Source organism: Macrotis lagotis, chromosome 5, assembly GCF_037893015.1.
Source record: "Macrotis lagotis isolate mMagLag1 chromosome 5, bilby.v1.9.chrom.fasta, whole genome shotgun sequence".
In the NCBI taxonomy this organism is placed as follows: Eukaryota; Metazoa; Chordata; class Mammalia; order Peramelemorphia; family Peramelidae; genus Macrotis; species Macrotis lagotis.
Window position 1 is genome coordinate 166811535 of NC_133662.1, and position 16678 is coordinate 166828212.

Below are 16678 nucleotides of genomic sequence, written 5' to 3' on the forward strand. Positions count from 1 at the left end.
ATTTCATGCAGGGTGGAAATGCAGCAGGAATGAGGAAGCAATATTAAACTGTAGGAAAACCTCATGTGGGGAAAGGAGAGACACTTTTTGCTTTTCTCTCAAGAAAATGCTGTGAACTTTGTTATTGGTTGCAAAGACTATTACTTCCTAGTGTTTCCTCCCTAGGGCTGAGAGAAGATAGGCAGTATCAATTTACCGTTTTTTGTCTGTTTGGGGTACTTCTTCCTGACACAGGACTCACAGATCCTGAGGTGTCCAGTTCATCAGCAGAAGACCAAGAGGATAAATCCTATGTATAAGATTGAATTTGATTAGACAAATCTCATGACACTCTGTCACCATAGTCCTAAGGTTAGGGTATAGGAATCTCAGATTCTTAGTACAGTTTAATAAACTACAGATTCTAATAGTGAAGTCTTTAGGACTGCAATTTGAAATGGGCTCTGAAGACAGTCTATTTCTCTTAAACATTTTATAGGTCAATTTTTTATCTTAAATTTTTTTTTAATCTTACTGGGGATTTCCTTAATGATCTTATGATTTTATGTTGTAAAACAATAAATATATCTTGTGAATGATGACAGACTTATAGCTAAGCAATGGCTTAGCCCCTGAGGGAATCTCACTCATCTGGGCTTTGTGACAAAATCACCTAATAGTCCATTTGTGGTGTCATTACTATTATTTGAGATAGATTTATATGCTTATAAAAAGACTAAGAGATCTTATGCTCATGACAGGAATTCACAAATGAATCGTTTAACAATATGCCTTCCCTCCCTCTTTCTTTCCTTCCTCCCTCTCTCCTTCCCTCTATCCCTCCCTTCCTCCCTCCCTCCCTCCCTCCCTCTCTTTCCTTCCTCCCCTCCCTCCCTCTTTCTTTGTCTTTCTTTTTCCCCCAAGAAATTAATTTCTCAGCTCTAGAGGGGGACATATATGTTGCCTGATATAGCTAATCAGTTTTTTCATAAAGAGAAAAAGAGAGAATTAGTTCAAAGAAGAAATCTATTTTCCTGACATAAATTTTACTTCTAATGTGATTGGTACTCATAAATTAAAAAAAAATATAGTTGGACTTGATTATCCCTCTGTGTTAGAAAACAAATCACTAATTCTGTTATATCAGGCCCTTACCATTCTGAAAAATATTTTTGAGATAGTGGGATTTAAAAGCACTATCAGTTTGAATGGAGATTTTGTCTTCTAGATACAAACCATACAGCAACTGAGGGAGGACTAAACTGTTTGTATATTAATGAATGAGTGACTTACCAGTTGGCTGCTTGAAATATCTAAGATCTTCTCAAGGTCCTTGATATGACGACTAACCTCTTTCAAGAGAAGTTTAAGTCTATTTCCGATGACATGGACTTTTTCTTTGGCTTCCAAGCAGTCTTTTCCTTCAGCATTAACTAAAAGTTGGCAGGACATGTCTTGAAGTGATGCCACCTTTAGTTGGGACTCCAGCAACTCACGTCTGATTTGCTATTTACAGAGTAAAATATCATTTTTCCCCTATGAATTTTCAACAGATATAGTTTTCTAAAACTTGGAAAAATATTCCTTTAATCTAGGATAGTTCTGAGCCCATGTAATGGAATGTCATACATGCAAATAGAGGGTCAACATGATGGTTTAGCAGTAAGAATACTGTTTGGGATGGGAGGAAAGAGTACTAAGTGATAGTTTTACCCATCACAACTTGGTGTATGGTCTTGGGCAAATCACATCTACCTTGCCCTCAGGTTTTCTGTCTGCAAGATGGGAAGAATGATCCTACCTCTCTTCAAAGGCTATTGTAAAAATCATATGTGTTAATGAATATGAAGAGATTTTTAAAATATAAAGCATATAGATGCATGGTATTTAAAAAAACCTTTAAAAAACAAAAAAAACCCCTTCAAGTTGTGAATATAGAAATTACTCAGAATTCAATTCTTTATGCCTGATGAATAGTAAAGTACTTTTTTCAAGATTGAGTGAAAGATTCACCATTCACCACTTAATGACTAATGTTTGCTAAAGAAGTGAGGGTGTTCCCAGTGAAGTCTGGTAGGTGTGTACTCCATACTTGGATCTGTCGTGAGGTGATCATTATCATCAATAATGCAGGGGAAAATGCAGTAGTAAAACTATGTAATTTCCCAGATCTATATTAGCATCCAATTGAAAGTTACTAAGTCCTTAGGTTAAGTTAACAGGTTATAAATGAGATATAACCTTTTCAGGTATGCAGAAAGTTGCTAGCACAAAATCATTTTCTCCTAATGGAACATAAGAATTCATTGCCATCAAAATCCACTCCTCCCTATTTCTTCCCCCCCCTCCCCCAATAAATAAGAAAAAGAACAGTCACAGACATTTTACAAATTGAACCAAGAACTCTGAAACTCAGTTCCAGTTGGTGGCATCCCCTAAAGACATATTTAGCTGTTAAAAAAAAAGGCACTAAAGGCTTGGACTTAGAGAGCAAAGCACAAAGGCTAGAATTCTGAATTCTGTATTATCTTACTTTCCAGTGAAAGAAAGAAACCTTTTTAACTCTCCCCCCACAGGCTAGAGTCAAGCATCTTACCATAAGCATCTTGTGTTGGTCCTGAAGTATTTCTGAGTCAAGGTTTGGATTAATAGGAACTATTTCATTTTTTCTCCTGTCAATGTTCTCTATCCACAGAAGCAATCCATGGCTCATTTCATGGAAATCCTATAAAAAGAATGAGAGAATGTATAATGACTTTGAGCAATATTATGACTCCTTTCAAACGACCTGCCCAAATACTCATATCTAAACACAGATTTGGGTCACATCTCTCTTTTCTAATTTATGAGCTTGGTTAGTACTCAATGGACTACCTTTTTCTAGCATCTCCATTTCAATGGCAAGCATATCCTTCTTTACAGAAGCAAGGTTATTATTATTAGTGTTCTAACTGCAAATGATTTGAAAAGTTTCCTGTGTCTCCAAATGTATGAAATTTGTTTTGTCATTCAGTCATGTCCAGCTCTTCATGACTCTATGGACCATAATTAGTATTTTTGCAAAGATACTAGAGTAGTTTGCTATTTTTCTTCCTCCAGTGGTTCTGTTTTTCAGGTAATCAGAGTTAAGTGACTTGCCCAGGGTCGCATAGCTAGTAAATGTCTGAGGCTAGGTTTGAATCCAGGTCTTCATGACTCCAGGTCCAGTGCTCTATCCACTGAGCCACCAGCTGCCTCCTCTAAATAATTATTTGGTTGTAATTTAGATACAGGGAAACTGGAATTTATATGCTTAATATAAATTAATAGAAAATAAGAGTACTATACTTTAGGTACCAAAGAGAGAAAAAAATTCTTCTTATCATTTATTCAGAGCTTATCTCACCTTTAAAACACCAATATCCTTTAAGACACAAAGGTTCTGAACCCTGAGTTGTTCCAGACTCTTCTTTTACCTTTATTAAACCCACATTTAATCAGTTGTCAGCTTCTATTAATTCTGCTCCACAATATCACTTGTATCTGCTCTCTTTCTTTTCACATATACAATTCACACACACACACACACACACACACACATCTATGTGCTCATTGACACTCAAATATGGCCATCATCATCGTTCAGTGCAATTAGTCATCATGAGAGGCAGCCTAGCTTATCTGATGAAGTAGAAGACTTCAAATAATACTTTTTAAGACCTATTGGTCTTGTAATATTTAGGTAAGGGAATGATAATTCCTTTTAGAACTACCTTAAAAGATTATTGTGAAACTTGGAGAGGAACTCAGCAAAAAAAAGCAAAACAAAACAAACAAAAACAAATGAAAAAACAATACCTAGAGAGGTAGAACAATTTCTAATCAAAATAATGGTGGAGGGCACTTTGTAAACCTTAGATAGGATAGTTCTAGGATACTATACTACATAAATTTCCTTTATTGTTGTCATTGTTTTAGTAGTAATCATGCTACTAAAGCAGGTCCCTCAACTATTATGATTCATGTATATATATATATATATATAAAACAAAGCAATATGGCACATGAATAAGTGTCACAATTTTAAATCATAATAGTAATAATATAATGATAATGATAATAATAATAATAATAAATTAATAATAGCTGATACTTTCATAGCATCAACTACAGATCAGGCACTTTGCTAAGCAATTTTACTAATATTATGTTGTTTGTTCCTTGCAACAACCCTGGAAGGTAGGTATTATTGTTAACCCCATTTTAAAGTTGAGGAAACTGAGGCAAACAGAAGTCAATGGCCCAGGGTTTCCTAGCTAGTGACAATTTGCACTCAGAACTTATGAAGCTCATAAAAATATTCAACTTTTTAAGTAATGAGGGGGGAGGGAAGGAATTTTCCACTAAATGCCCCCTTGTGACTTCAGAGGCTAGAAGGAAGACTGCACAAACCTGGCATTGCATTAAGGCATCCTGGAGTAAGCTACGCCAGTCTTCTAGCAAACTGCACACACGATCCCAGCGCATATTCATTTGGGCCAGTCGCTCTTGTAGTTCCTTGCTCTCCTCACTATCAGACTGTGTGAATTCTGAGCTGCACAAATTTATGGAAAGGATAATAGCTTTGCGGTGATCAACTGCTTTCTGAAGCTCCTATAAAGATGAATCAAGAAAAAAATTAAAATGAACAACTTGAAAAATGAAGTGGACACCCCAAGATTACTAAAACTTTTTTTTCTTTAGTCATTTTATCAGCTTTTGTGAGTTAAACTTTCACTCCTTCAGAGATGATTTTCAAATCTGCATTATCTAGTTCTCAGTTTTTCTCAGTATCACATCCCACTTCACCATCTAACTGTGATGCCCTTCAGACTTCTCGAATTCAGTGTGTCCAAAACAGAACTCATTATCTTCCCCCCCAAAAACCTACTTATCCCTTCCACCCTCCCTATTTCTCTTGAAGATACCACTATTCTTCCAGTCATTCAGGTTTGCAACCCAGTATTAATCCTGGAATCCTTTCTCTCGCTCACTGGACATAATAGTTGCTAAATTTTGTCATTTCAATCTCCACACCATCTATCTCATCCTTTTCTTTCTCACATCACAAAATGAAACTCAGGTCTTCCTGACTCAGGTTCTTCAGTGTTTGATCTGATGTGTCCTCTAGGTTTGGGGATAATCATAGCAAGATTATAAATCCAGTGCCATTATAAAAAGTAATATAAACATGACTCTTCATCATCATTGTTATCACTATCAACAACATCCTTATCCCCAGGTTTTCCAAAATGCACTTTTGTCAGCACTAAGTATAACTTTCATCATCATAGAGTAAGAGTTTGTCAATATAATAGTAAAGCAATTAACTAAATTAGCAATTTTATCTGTTCAATCCCTTCAATTTGTTGAAAAACAACAACAAAAAAATCCAACCATAGAACAAATCGTTTCTCTGGCTCTTTGAAAACAAGAAATGTAGTGTTTGAATTTTTTTAGTTTTCCATTGTTATAGGCATTATATAAGAGGAAGTCAAAGGGATTATGAAATCTATTTGTAGAAAGACCATAGAGTTTACCCACAAAGGGACTCCTAGGGAAAAACCAAAACAGAAAAGGAAGAGTGCAGTAGGGCAAAACAATTCTATATCAAGCTCATCATTAGCTCTGGCCTGAATGCTTATCTTTTTAATGTCACTTTTACAGGATCTGGTTGTGATAACAAGATTGGCACCTATTTTATAGAAGACTTGAAATAATTTACTTAGAAAAAAAGGTCTTATATAATTCAGATTTTGAAAAATTGTCTTTTGGAGATTAAAAGACTATAGTTAGGAGATACTTTAAGATAATGATTATGATATTTCAATATCTTTGAAGTTTCTGCGGGTAAGAATCATGTAGCCTATAGGAATCTATACCCCATCCCAACACTGTTTAACTCACTGTAAAAATCTAACAGGAGTTATTCCAAATAAGGTCACTCTTGATGCCATCAACATCAGAATGTTAAACTCCCGGCGACCCCAAGAAGCCTGAGATTTATTCAATGTAAATGGGAAATGTTTTAACAAAATAAATAAAAAATACAATAAAACATAAAAAATTTTAACATGTGACTTTCTATGTTTGTAGGGAAACATATATGGTTTAATAGCTGTTTCTTTTCTTTGTTTTTTTAGTGACATAATGGAGTTAAGTGATTTATTTAAGATCATGTAGAAAGTATCAAGTATCTCAGGTCCTTCTGATTCCACAACCAGTGTTCTATCCATTGTGCCTTCTAACTGTCTCTACTAGTGACTGTTTCTGTATAAGTTTGATACTACTGATCTATACCATCTATTTTTCTGTTTTGACAGAAAACCTTTCTCTCTTTAGCTTCAATCTTTGAAGTCAAGTTGTGACACTTCTCCTGGGCAAGGCTAGGGACTTAAGCCCTGGGACTATCTTTTCCAATCTCATTTGGCACTTATCCTATAGACTTGCCACTCTTTTCTAAATCTAATTTTCAATATTTTCTTATAAATAATTCCATCTCTACTGACTACAAATGTGACACTTTTCTCATCTGTTAAAATACCCTTCACTTGACCTTACCATTTCTTCAAACTATTGTTTGTGTTGTACAGTCTTTTTTAGTCACTAGCCAACTGTTTGTGATTTCATGAGGGGGTTTCTTGGCAAAGATAATGGAGTGGTTTGTTGATTCTTTTTCTAGATCATTTTTCAGATGAAACAAGTTTCTTAACTTGTTCAGGGTAATGCAGTTAGTGTCTGAGCCTGAATTTGAATTCAGAAGCACTCTATCCATTGTGCTACTTAGTTGCACCCTTCAAACTATTAACTTATATCTGTTTTGCATTTTTAAATAAAACTACTAAAAATTGGGACAGCTAGGTGGTACAGTGGATAGAGTACCGACCCTGGAGTCAGGAGGACCTCAGTTCAAATCCAGCCTTGGACACTTTATAATTACCTAGCTATGTGACCTTGGGCAAGTCACAACCCCACTGCCTTGCAGAAACCAAATAAAAAATTACAAAAAATCATATACATTTAATAATTCTATATCCATACCTGATCTTCCATCTTAACTCTTTAGATATAGCTTCAAATACCATTTTAAACTTAATTTGCTCTTCCCAAGACTACTAACCACCTCTTAATTGCTAACATTATTGACTTTTTTTTTTTAGTTTTCACCTTCTTGACTTATCTGCAGGTTATGGCACCATCAATTATCCTTTCCTTCCTTGCTTTCTTTCTTGGTATTGTTTTCTCTTGTTTCTTTTCAATCTTCACCTGAACACTCACCTATTATCCTTCTTTATATGTTCTCTCACTAGCTGTATGACTCTAGGCAAATCACTTAACACTGTTTGCCTCAGTTTATTCACCTGTATCTGGAGAAGAAAATGGCAAACCACTTTACTATCTTTGCCAAGAAAACCCCAAATGGGGTCATGAAGAGTATGACACAACTGAAAAAAGTACTGAACAACATATAATAATTTCAATGGAAATGGATTTAACTACCATCACCTAATAAATTAATTAAAAATTTACATATCTACATCTGATCTTTGTCTTGAGCTTTAATGTCATTATACTGACCACCTATTGGACATTTCTAATAGATTTTTCCACCATTGTTTTGAGTCCAATTTGTTCAAAATGGAACTTACTATTTTTTTTCTTCTCCCAATGTCCTTCTTTCTATGCAGCATTCTCCTAATTTTCTACTTTACATATTTGCAAGCTTAGAGTTATCTTGCCACTTCTTATATTTTTCCTGTCCTTTCCAATTCATTTTCACACTTTAAGAATTTTTGATTCTATCTTTATGGTATCTTTCATCGATATCCTTGTCATTTCCATGGCCTTCAATGGTATAGTTGAAAGAGGGTGGAACTTAAGAGTCAGGACTCCTTGGTTTGGATCCTTTCTCTACTATTTATGATCAGTGTGATCTTGGGCAAATCATTTAAATGTTCTCATTCTCGATTTTCTCTATAAAATTAAGCACTCATTACCTCTCATTACCTTAGATTCTTACAAAAGCTTCCTAATCGTCCTCCTTGTTTCTATTCTTTTTCTCTCTTTAGTCCATAATCTACATAAAATTATTCCTAAATCTTATGACATGGCATGCCTCTCCCCCTGCTCAATAAACATCAGTGCTTTCTTTTGCCTCCAGCTTTTTGCCAGGGCTGGCCCCTACTTGTTTAATAGACTGATTTCACACCTTTCTTCACCTTACTGCTATCTTACTTACTCTCATCAAGATGGTTGCTATTATATAATTAGTAAAAAGTCACAAGATCAATCACTGTCTCAGTTTCATGATTTTATTCGCAATTTTATTTCTTCATGAACAATAATGAAGTCTATTTTGTAAAATGACAATCTCAAGGCATTATTCACCTTATTGCATTTCTGACAGTCATAGGATCATAGATTCAGAACTGAAACCATCCTAGGAGATCACTAAATACAACCTCCTCATTATATAGATGAGAAAGTTAAGGTCAAAAGTTTGCCCAGCGTCACAAGGTAATAATATTATTATTAATATAAAAATTTATATAATGTTAACATTCATCAAGCATTTTAATAAGAATTTTAAAATTATTATCACTTATCTCACTTGATCCTTGCAACAATCCTGAGAGATAGGTGCTATAGTTATTCCTATTTTACAGATGAGGAGACTGAGGCAAACAGAGTGTCTTGCCATAGTCACACAGCTAATATGAGTTTGACCTCAAGTCTTCAAAACTCTAGGCTAGACATATTATATTCATTGTGTTACACCTTGACATGGTTTTGGAGTCAAAACCAACATTCTTTCTATAGCATAAGGAACAATCGACTTCAGAGTTAGCAATCCCTAATTTGAGTATCTGATCCTGAATTTACTATGTAACCTAGGTTTGAGTTCAATCACTGCCAGTTAGTAATTCTATGATGCCATTTTTCTGGGCCTCAGATTCCTTATCTGTAAAATGATTCAGTTGATCAGTATGCTCTTATTTACCTATTTGTTTATTTTAGGTTTTTGCAAGGCAAACAGGGTTAAGTGGCTTGCCCAAGGCCACACAGCTAAGTAATTATTAAGTGTCTAAGGCCAGATTTGAACTCAGGTACTCCTGACTCCAGGGCCAGTGCTCTATCTACTGTGCCACCTAGCCTCCCCTGAACATTATGTTCTTAAACTTATTTCTGCCTTTTTTAAAATCCCCACAGCCTATGCTTTAACTATGATGAATAACTGTAAATGGGAATTTCATGTTTCATGCAGTTGATTGACTGCAGATCATTTGAAAGAAGGTCATCTTTAGACTTGTAGGAAGTGATTCAAAATAAGGAAAGCAAGGCTGAGAAAGACTTCTTTCTAATGCCTAGGAAAATATAAAGGGTCATAGCATTCAAAGCAATTATATTATGATGAATGATAATGAATATTTTCAGTCCTGGAGAACTAGTAAGGGAATAGTCTTTCTTCTTCTCAAGGAGGGTGGGGAACCCTGTATATGAATATAACATAGTGTCTGGAGCATTGACTGCTTTAATGCTGTTTTTAAGTATTGTTCCAAGGGAGTGTCCAGTGATGCAGTGATTAACGGGAAAGATGATGGATATAAACAGAAAAAGCAGGGCTGACATTTTTTTATGTTTTTTTCCAAACTACCTTTAGTTTTTTGATTCGGAGCTCAATGGTTTGAATGTCAGTGCTGCGATCCAGACGCTGAAGCTGTTCTAGCTCCTCTTCGGTCTCTCCCAACCAAGTCCAGATGCTGTTCAGGTCAGAGTTGAACTGTTGCCATTGTTGGAGGTGCTGCTTCATTCGCAGTTCTTTACTTAGGGCCTGGGCCTGTATCAGCTCCCATCGATCGATCACACCTAAAGCAGGGTAGTTCAGGAGTTTGATATTTATTAGCACATAGACATTTTGAACAAACACACCATGTCCTGCTACATGGACCACTTGAAACTGAAAGAATAGCAAAACCAACCAAGAACTGGAGACAAACAAGATTGCAAGTGGACAGACAGCATGACTCCATGGCATTGATCCTGGGGTCAGGAAGACCTGGGTTGAATTCCTCTTCAGACACATTAGTTGTATGGTCCAGAGAAATTTATGCTTAGTTTCTTCATCTACGAAATAAGTGGGTTAGATTCTATGACCTCTAAGTCACTTAGGTGGTGATAGAACATTAGGTTTGGAGCCAAGAAGACCTGAGTTAAAATCAATGCTCAAACACTTACTAGCTGTGTGACTCTGAGAAAAGTCACTCAAACTCTGTTTGACTCCGTTTTCTCAACTTTAAAATGGGAATAATTACACTTACCTCACAGGGTTTGGGGGAAGATCAACTGAGAGAATATTTGTAAAGCATCTGCCACAGTATCTGGCATGTAATAGGTATTTAAAAAAAACCTTCATCCTCCCTTCTTCTCTTCCTTCCTTCCTAAGTATGATCAGGAGGTTCCATTTCAATTTGAGTTTGAAACCACTTTATTTTGCATTGGCTGCACTGCTTGTTTTCAAAACAAGATGCCCCCTTAGCCTGGGTAGCCCTTGGTATTTCCTCTCCTCTACTTTTCTATCTCCTTTTGTGGTTGTTTCTCCCTCCATTAGATTGTAAACTCCTTGATGGTACAGACAGTCTTTCTTTTAATTAATTCTGTTTTCAAAGTTTAGTACTGTCTAGTACATAGTAATTATTTTAATATGTGTTTATTGGTTTGGATCATATTGGATGGGATGTAAATAATATATGAAAGAAGGATGGAGAGAACACATTTGGATGACTGGAGCACGTGATGGATTGACACAGTTCTCTTTACCTTTCCCTCTCCCCTAGTCAATCATCACAGTGAGGACAGAAGCTTAGAGGATTGGCTACAAAATCAGTCCAAGGGATATCTTGTGACCCATATTTGTTTGTCTTCTCAGAGTTTGAAAAGATACAGAGCATCCCATTTCCCTTTTACTTCTCAGGGTGGTTCTACTTACCAGATGTTTGTGTTTCAGTGCTATTCAGATTGATGAACCCAGATAATTTCTCCTCTTCTTCCTTCAGTTTGTGTCCCAATCTCCTCACTGAATCAATACTCCCACTGCACTCACCCAACAGTTTCATCTATTTAAAAAAGTACAGTCACAAAACACAGAAAACCTCATAGATCTTATTAATCCAGAGCATTCTTGAAATAAGAATGGAAGACAAGACTGATATCAAATAGACACTATGAAGTAGTTTTATGCCCAAGTCTATACCTTCTTCTTGTCCCTTCCTCAATGCTATGTACATAAAAGGTGTTTCAATAAATAGCTGCTCGATAGATAGCCATAGAGGATAGGGGCTCCCTCTACCAATATAGACTGGCACCATCTCTTCAATTAATAATTTTGGAAAGTTGTCTAAAGCAGGGTCCTCAGCCTGGAACACTATTGATAGCAGTTCAAACCAGGTTATGTAATTGAAAAATAGTTAAAATAAATGAAAATACAATAAGACAGATAATATTCCATTTTAAAACTAAATCAATAAATATTAGAGAAAAGACCTGAAACCAGATCTCCCTGGCTTCAACTGGTTCTCTATCCATTATGTCATTTGGGCTCTGCTCAATAAATATTTTCAGAACTAGGTTTGGATATTATTGATCTATTATTCAATTGATACACATGGCAAATATATATATACAAATGTATATATGTGCCTGATTTTATAGTCAAAATAAAGTACTTTAAATATTATTTCAGTCACATTAAATTGCATGATACAACCTAAAACTTCTCTTTAAAATTATGGGCTGAATATGTAGTCTAGTGAACCAAGATGTTAGAACATTTTTTTTATTAATTATGTTCTGGGCTCAAAGAGGAGAACCAAGATACATTGGAATAACTGTTGTAAACCAACCTTGAGAATTTGTATTTTGCCATAGATATTTCTGAGGGATCTTTTGGATGTATATAGCAAGAAGTTTACAGGCAGAGAAGAAAGGAGCTTTTGCTTCCTAATTGGTGACAGACAGAAAACAATAAATTCACTGAAAAAAAGAAGACTTCATTGCAACCTGGACATAGGGCTGAATGATGTTGGAGAGTTACCCGCAGTGGTATAAATAATAGGTAATAGCAGTGGTTTTTATTAACTTACTTCCATGGTCCATCATGTTGTACATGTCAGAATTATTTACTCTGACAATGAAAGATATTAAAACATCCAGAATACACATTTTTATTAAGGGTAATTAAATGAATTAGGGAAAGCAGAAGTGGAAACAGAAATCTTTCATCTTTTTGATAAACTTGTTTGAATAAATCATCATTTAAATTGGGAAATGAACCAAATAATGCCTTGGTCCTGAAATATCTTGTAACTTTTATTAAAATAACTCTCAAGAGACATTAAACAAATCAGGATAGGATAATGATGATATATTTACTAAGCTTAAGAGTAAAATAGAGGTCTACAAAAGGTAACCATATAAGCCTGTCTTTTTTTGGAGACACTTTATGCCTCTGTGTTCAAGGGAGTCATGATAATTAGAAAACTGGAAAAATTCTTGGACTTTAAACAAGCTGTATTTGACAGAGAAATTTTTTTAAAGGATTATGAGCAGTGATGATACTCACATATCCTTTATAAGTAGCATCCAATTCAGGTCCTGTGGGTGTTTTGCTGCGAATAATATTTTCTGTTTGTTGCATCTGAAAACGGCTGGCATCTAGGGCTTTATCAAGCTGTCGGATATGTGATTCTAAGGCTCCTGGCTCACCTGGATTATAACCACAAGAAAAGGAATCTTTAGCATTTTTTCCAGTTCAAGTTTTTTACATTTATTAGCAAAGTTTAAGGATTGATTCTCAGATAAGGAAGCATGGAAATGGCATGTGAGGAAATCATAAAGCAAATTTAGTAGTGACATGCTCATATGTTAGAATTTTTTATTTTTTTAAGAAAAAATGGTTAATTGAGTGATTTTTTTCCCCTTCTAACAGCACTGGTGAAGACCTTGATATTTGCAGATAATTTTGCATTCTGTTCTGAAAACACTTGTGACTCTTCACCCTTTTCTGGTCTCATCCTCTGAGAAGCTAGGTTTACAATGTAGGTGAAACCTTATTATATAAAATACTGCAATGGAGTCCCACATTTCCCCTCCCAAATAAGGGAAAATTGCCTCTCATCAATTTTCTTATAGAAAAGAGGGACTTCATATCTTTCTTTTCTTTGTATGTCTACATAAATCTGGAGAAACAGTACAACGTATTATTTCTTGGGGGTGGGGGGAATACTAAAGTTCTGATTAAGCCACCACAAAGTAGCCCTAACTAGCTTGGATTCAAAATCTGAAAGAAGATCATGAGGGAATCAAGCTTTAACCAAGTGTACAGGCATGTTGTCACATGCTCTTAAGAATGCTGGCTCATTTGTCTCTACAACTTGAGTTGCGACACTTTTTTGATTCCCCCCCTAAAAAAGGAATAATTCTACTCTCTGTGATTAAACAATAGCACCATTCTCTAATATATAACTGCTATAGAATTAGCTGGCATTTTTAACTGGAAAATGATTAAAACCATTCAACATGGAATTAATTATAAGGGATTCTAGATTTAGATCCATTTGGGACTTTAGAGATCATCTAAATCCCTTCATTTTACATATGAGAAAAGTAGGATCCAAATGACAGGTACAATAACTTGATCAAAATGTCATAAATATTAGATGTCAGATCTGACATCTAAAACCAGTCCTTCTAACTCCATATTCAGCTCTATTTTGACTAGACCACTTTCTCCTCCCCGCCAAATCTGCTGTTTAAAAAAATCAATTTCATTAACATGATTTGATCCTTGTATCTCCTATTATTGGTAAACTATTAACACTGTCATTCAAATTCAATTCTGCACCCTCCTGAATGAAGTAATTGACTCTGAACCAATACTGAGTAGCTTAGTAGCCTCTCTCTCTTTCTCTATCTCTCTTGCATATGCACGTTAATGAAGTAAAATTTCAAAGCCCAAAAATGGGACTTTAGGGAACAATAAGATTACATGATGAGAAAACAGATTCTCATATCAGTAGTTAGCCAAATCTAGGAAAAGAACTCATGACTGCCCAAATATATTGCTCTTCCTACTACATTCTGTAACTTGCCACAAATAGAGCTGCAAAGGGTTTAAAAATCATCTTTGTTTATTCTTAAGTCATTAGTACCTAACATGTTGAGAAGGGGCCATGTTGCATCTAACTATTGAAAATCTATTCTCATGATAACAAAGAACTAGACCAGTATCTTTTAACAGAGAGATAAGAGAGAAAAGTTCTGCATTAACATGCTTGTGCCATAAGCTGAGCAAGGTTGGATGTGCTAAGAAGAGGAGATTGTTACAGGTATGGGGAGGGACTTCGTTCTCGCTATGCTTAGGCTGTTTTCATGCCTACCAGATGTATTTCTGATTGCATTTTCTGTGAGTTTTACATAGGCCTCAGGGCTTTCTGGGATCACTACATCTGCAAAAAAAGCACAGTCTAAGTTGATTTCTAGGCATTGGAAAGTTCATTCTCATTATGGAGGATATAGTTTTCCTGGGAGGAGGGGGGGGAAAAAAGCAAGTTATCAGTTCTAATTGACAATATATATCCTTTGGAATACAAAGAAAAAATACCATTCCAGAATGTCTCCTGTAAGGAAGAGCTGAAAAGCAGAGCAACACTATTTCTTTTCAAAACAGTTAGATATCTGGGATGTCAATTATTAGCTATCAAAGAAAAAACAGTGAGTCATAGGAATCTCCCCTAAGAATTAATCTTTCATAAAGGTTCACATTTGACCATTCCCCTTTAATAAGTACTAATCAAGCCCAGATTAATTTTTCCCCAGAGGAAAGAAAATGGTCCTAGACCTCTAAATCTAGGGTCATATATACATCTTTGATGGGATTTAGATGTCTTTTCACAAGTTTGCCTTAAATAAGTGCAGTCACCTGCTAGACCAATAGCTCCTCGGAGATAGAAGTCTTTGTCTTCTTGGCCTTCTTCATCCTCAGAAGTCAGGGTTCTTGAAACTGCTGATTCTAAGTCACGACTGAGATCATAATCATGATCCCACTCTAGAGGGATGGAGTCCACACTTGCAGGGGTGTCTCGTCCTGACCTCTCACTTCGGAGAGGCTGGGGGAGTGAAAGTGACAGGTTGGAGAATGGATGTGGGGAGAGCACGCTGTCTGCAGACTTATCATGCCAGTGGATATCAGAGAGATCTGCAGATTCATCCAGGTCAAGCTCTCTGTCAGATAAGTCATGCTCATCATCTGTCAGCTAAAAGTAAAAAAGTGACAGTTATATTAATCTTGTTTTTAGACTTTCCTCATTTCCTACTTCTCTTCTTTAGCTTCCAATCTTCACACCTTTCCCCCCTCCCACCCATTTCCTAGCTAACTCTAGAAAGTACAATTTTCATACAATGAGAATGAACAGCAGCAATCTTCCTCTTAATATTTGACTTCATGTATAAAACAGGAATGTAACAAATGAACAGATACTCTAGCAAAATCCAAGCTCACCTCTAACACTTTCAGAGAGAAAATTTTGTTATAAAGACTTTTCTACTAGACTACTTTTTCTAGCCAATTATCACCTTATTTTGATCCTTTGATAATTTTCCACACATTTCTCTAGCAAGAGTTGGAGCCATTTAACAAAATTCACAGTTATTAACAATAACTTTGAAGGTTACATACAGGAAGGCGAATCAGTTTCTTATGGTATCGTTCCACACGACCAAAGACCTCCTGACAGTAGCGCCGGAGTTCATCCAGTTCTTCCTCAATAACAGCTGCATCCAGTGGTTCACTTTTTTCAATCAGTTGCTCTCCTTGGACAATTATCTGCTCAATTTTATGGTGGTTCAGTGAAATTTCCTGTTGAAATGCCTAAACGATAATCCCAAAGTTGCATGTAAATATCATTGTAAAAATTCGTGAGAAATCATTATGAACTCTTTATATATTTTAGATCATTAGAGGGAATTTGGCCAATAGTCGGTTATATTTACACAGACATAATTGGAAACTGTCAGAGACTTCCTAGAATAGAAAATGAAAACATAAAGTCAGATTCAGGTGCCAGGAGTTGAAACTTCATTAAGTAAAACTCTCCTTTATAAGTGAATGAGGAAAACGACAATAACAACAACAATAACCCTCAATTATAGCTGCTTAATACACTTGTGTATAATAGGAGAATAAATTCAGAGACAGAAAGGAACTTATCAGTCACCTATTCCAAACCCCTGATCTTCTTATAGTGAGGAAATTGATGCCCAGAGATATTATAACACTTGGCCAAGTAACATAGGTGGTATTTAAAAGAACTGTATGAGGTGGCTAGCATCAGGTCTTCTGATCTTGACCAGATTGAGTGGTTTTTCTCTCTATATCATATCATCTGCTTTTTTGTAGAATCATAGAAAAATAGCCTTGGAAGTCAATTGAGAATAATTCCCATCAACTACTATGATGTACAGAAGTTACTCAGAGTAATGTAAGTGATGTAGTATATTTTGGGGAAATAATAAACATGGTTTAAAAAATAATACTTTCCTACAAAATGCCTGCTACAAGTAGGGAATAAATTGATTGGATGATAACCAATGACAGAAAATGAACAAAGAAAAAATCTTTTCAGAA

At 35.6% G+C, this 16678-nt stretch overlaps 1 protein-coding gene across 12 annotated transcripts in view; it reads right to left on the reverse strand.

Moving 5' to 3' along the window:
- Positions 1 to 16678, reverse strand: part of SYNE1 (spectrin repeat containing nuclear envelope protein 1) — a 598518-nt gene that overhangs the window by 15646 nt on the left and 566194 nt on the right. For 10 of the 12 annotated variants that reach the window (XM_074187857.1, XM_074187858.1, XM_074187854.1 and 7 more), the window contains 10 exons: positions 15731 to 15922; positions 14975 to 15308; positions 14433 to 14501; positions 12617 to 12759; positions 10985 to 11111; positions 9653 to 9864; positions 4411 to 4611; positions 2576 to 2704; positions 1273 to 1485; positions 197 to 289 (listed from right to left, as the gene is read on the reverse strand). In XM_074187857.1, the coding sequence (XP_074043958.1) occupies positions 197 to 289; positions 1273 to 1485; positions 2576 to 2704; positions 4411 to 4611; positions 9653 to 9864; positions 10985 to 11111; positions 12617 to 12759; positions 14433 to 14501; positions 14975 to 15308; positions 15731 to 15922 (1713 nt within the window). The remainder of the gene's footprint in view (positions 1 to 196; positions 290 to 1272; positions 1486 to 2575; positions 2705 to 4410; positions 4612 to 9652; positions 9865 to 10984; positions 11112 to 12616; positions 12760 to 14432; positions 14502 to 14974; positions 15309 to 15730; positions 15923 to 16678) is intronic. The other 2 variants (XM_074187852.1, XM_074187851.1) reach the window with 1 other exon arrangement.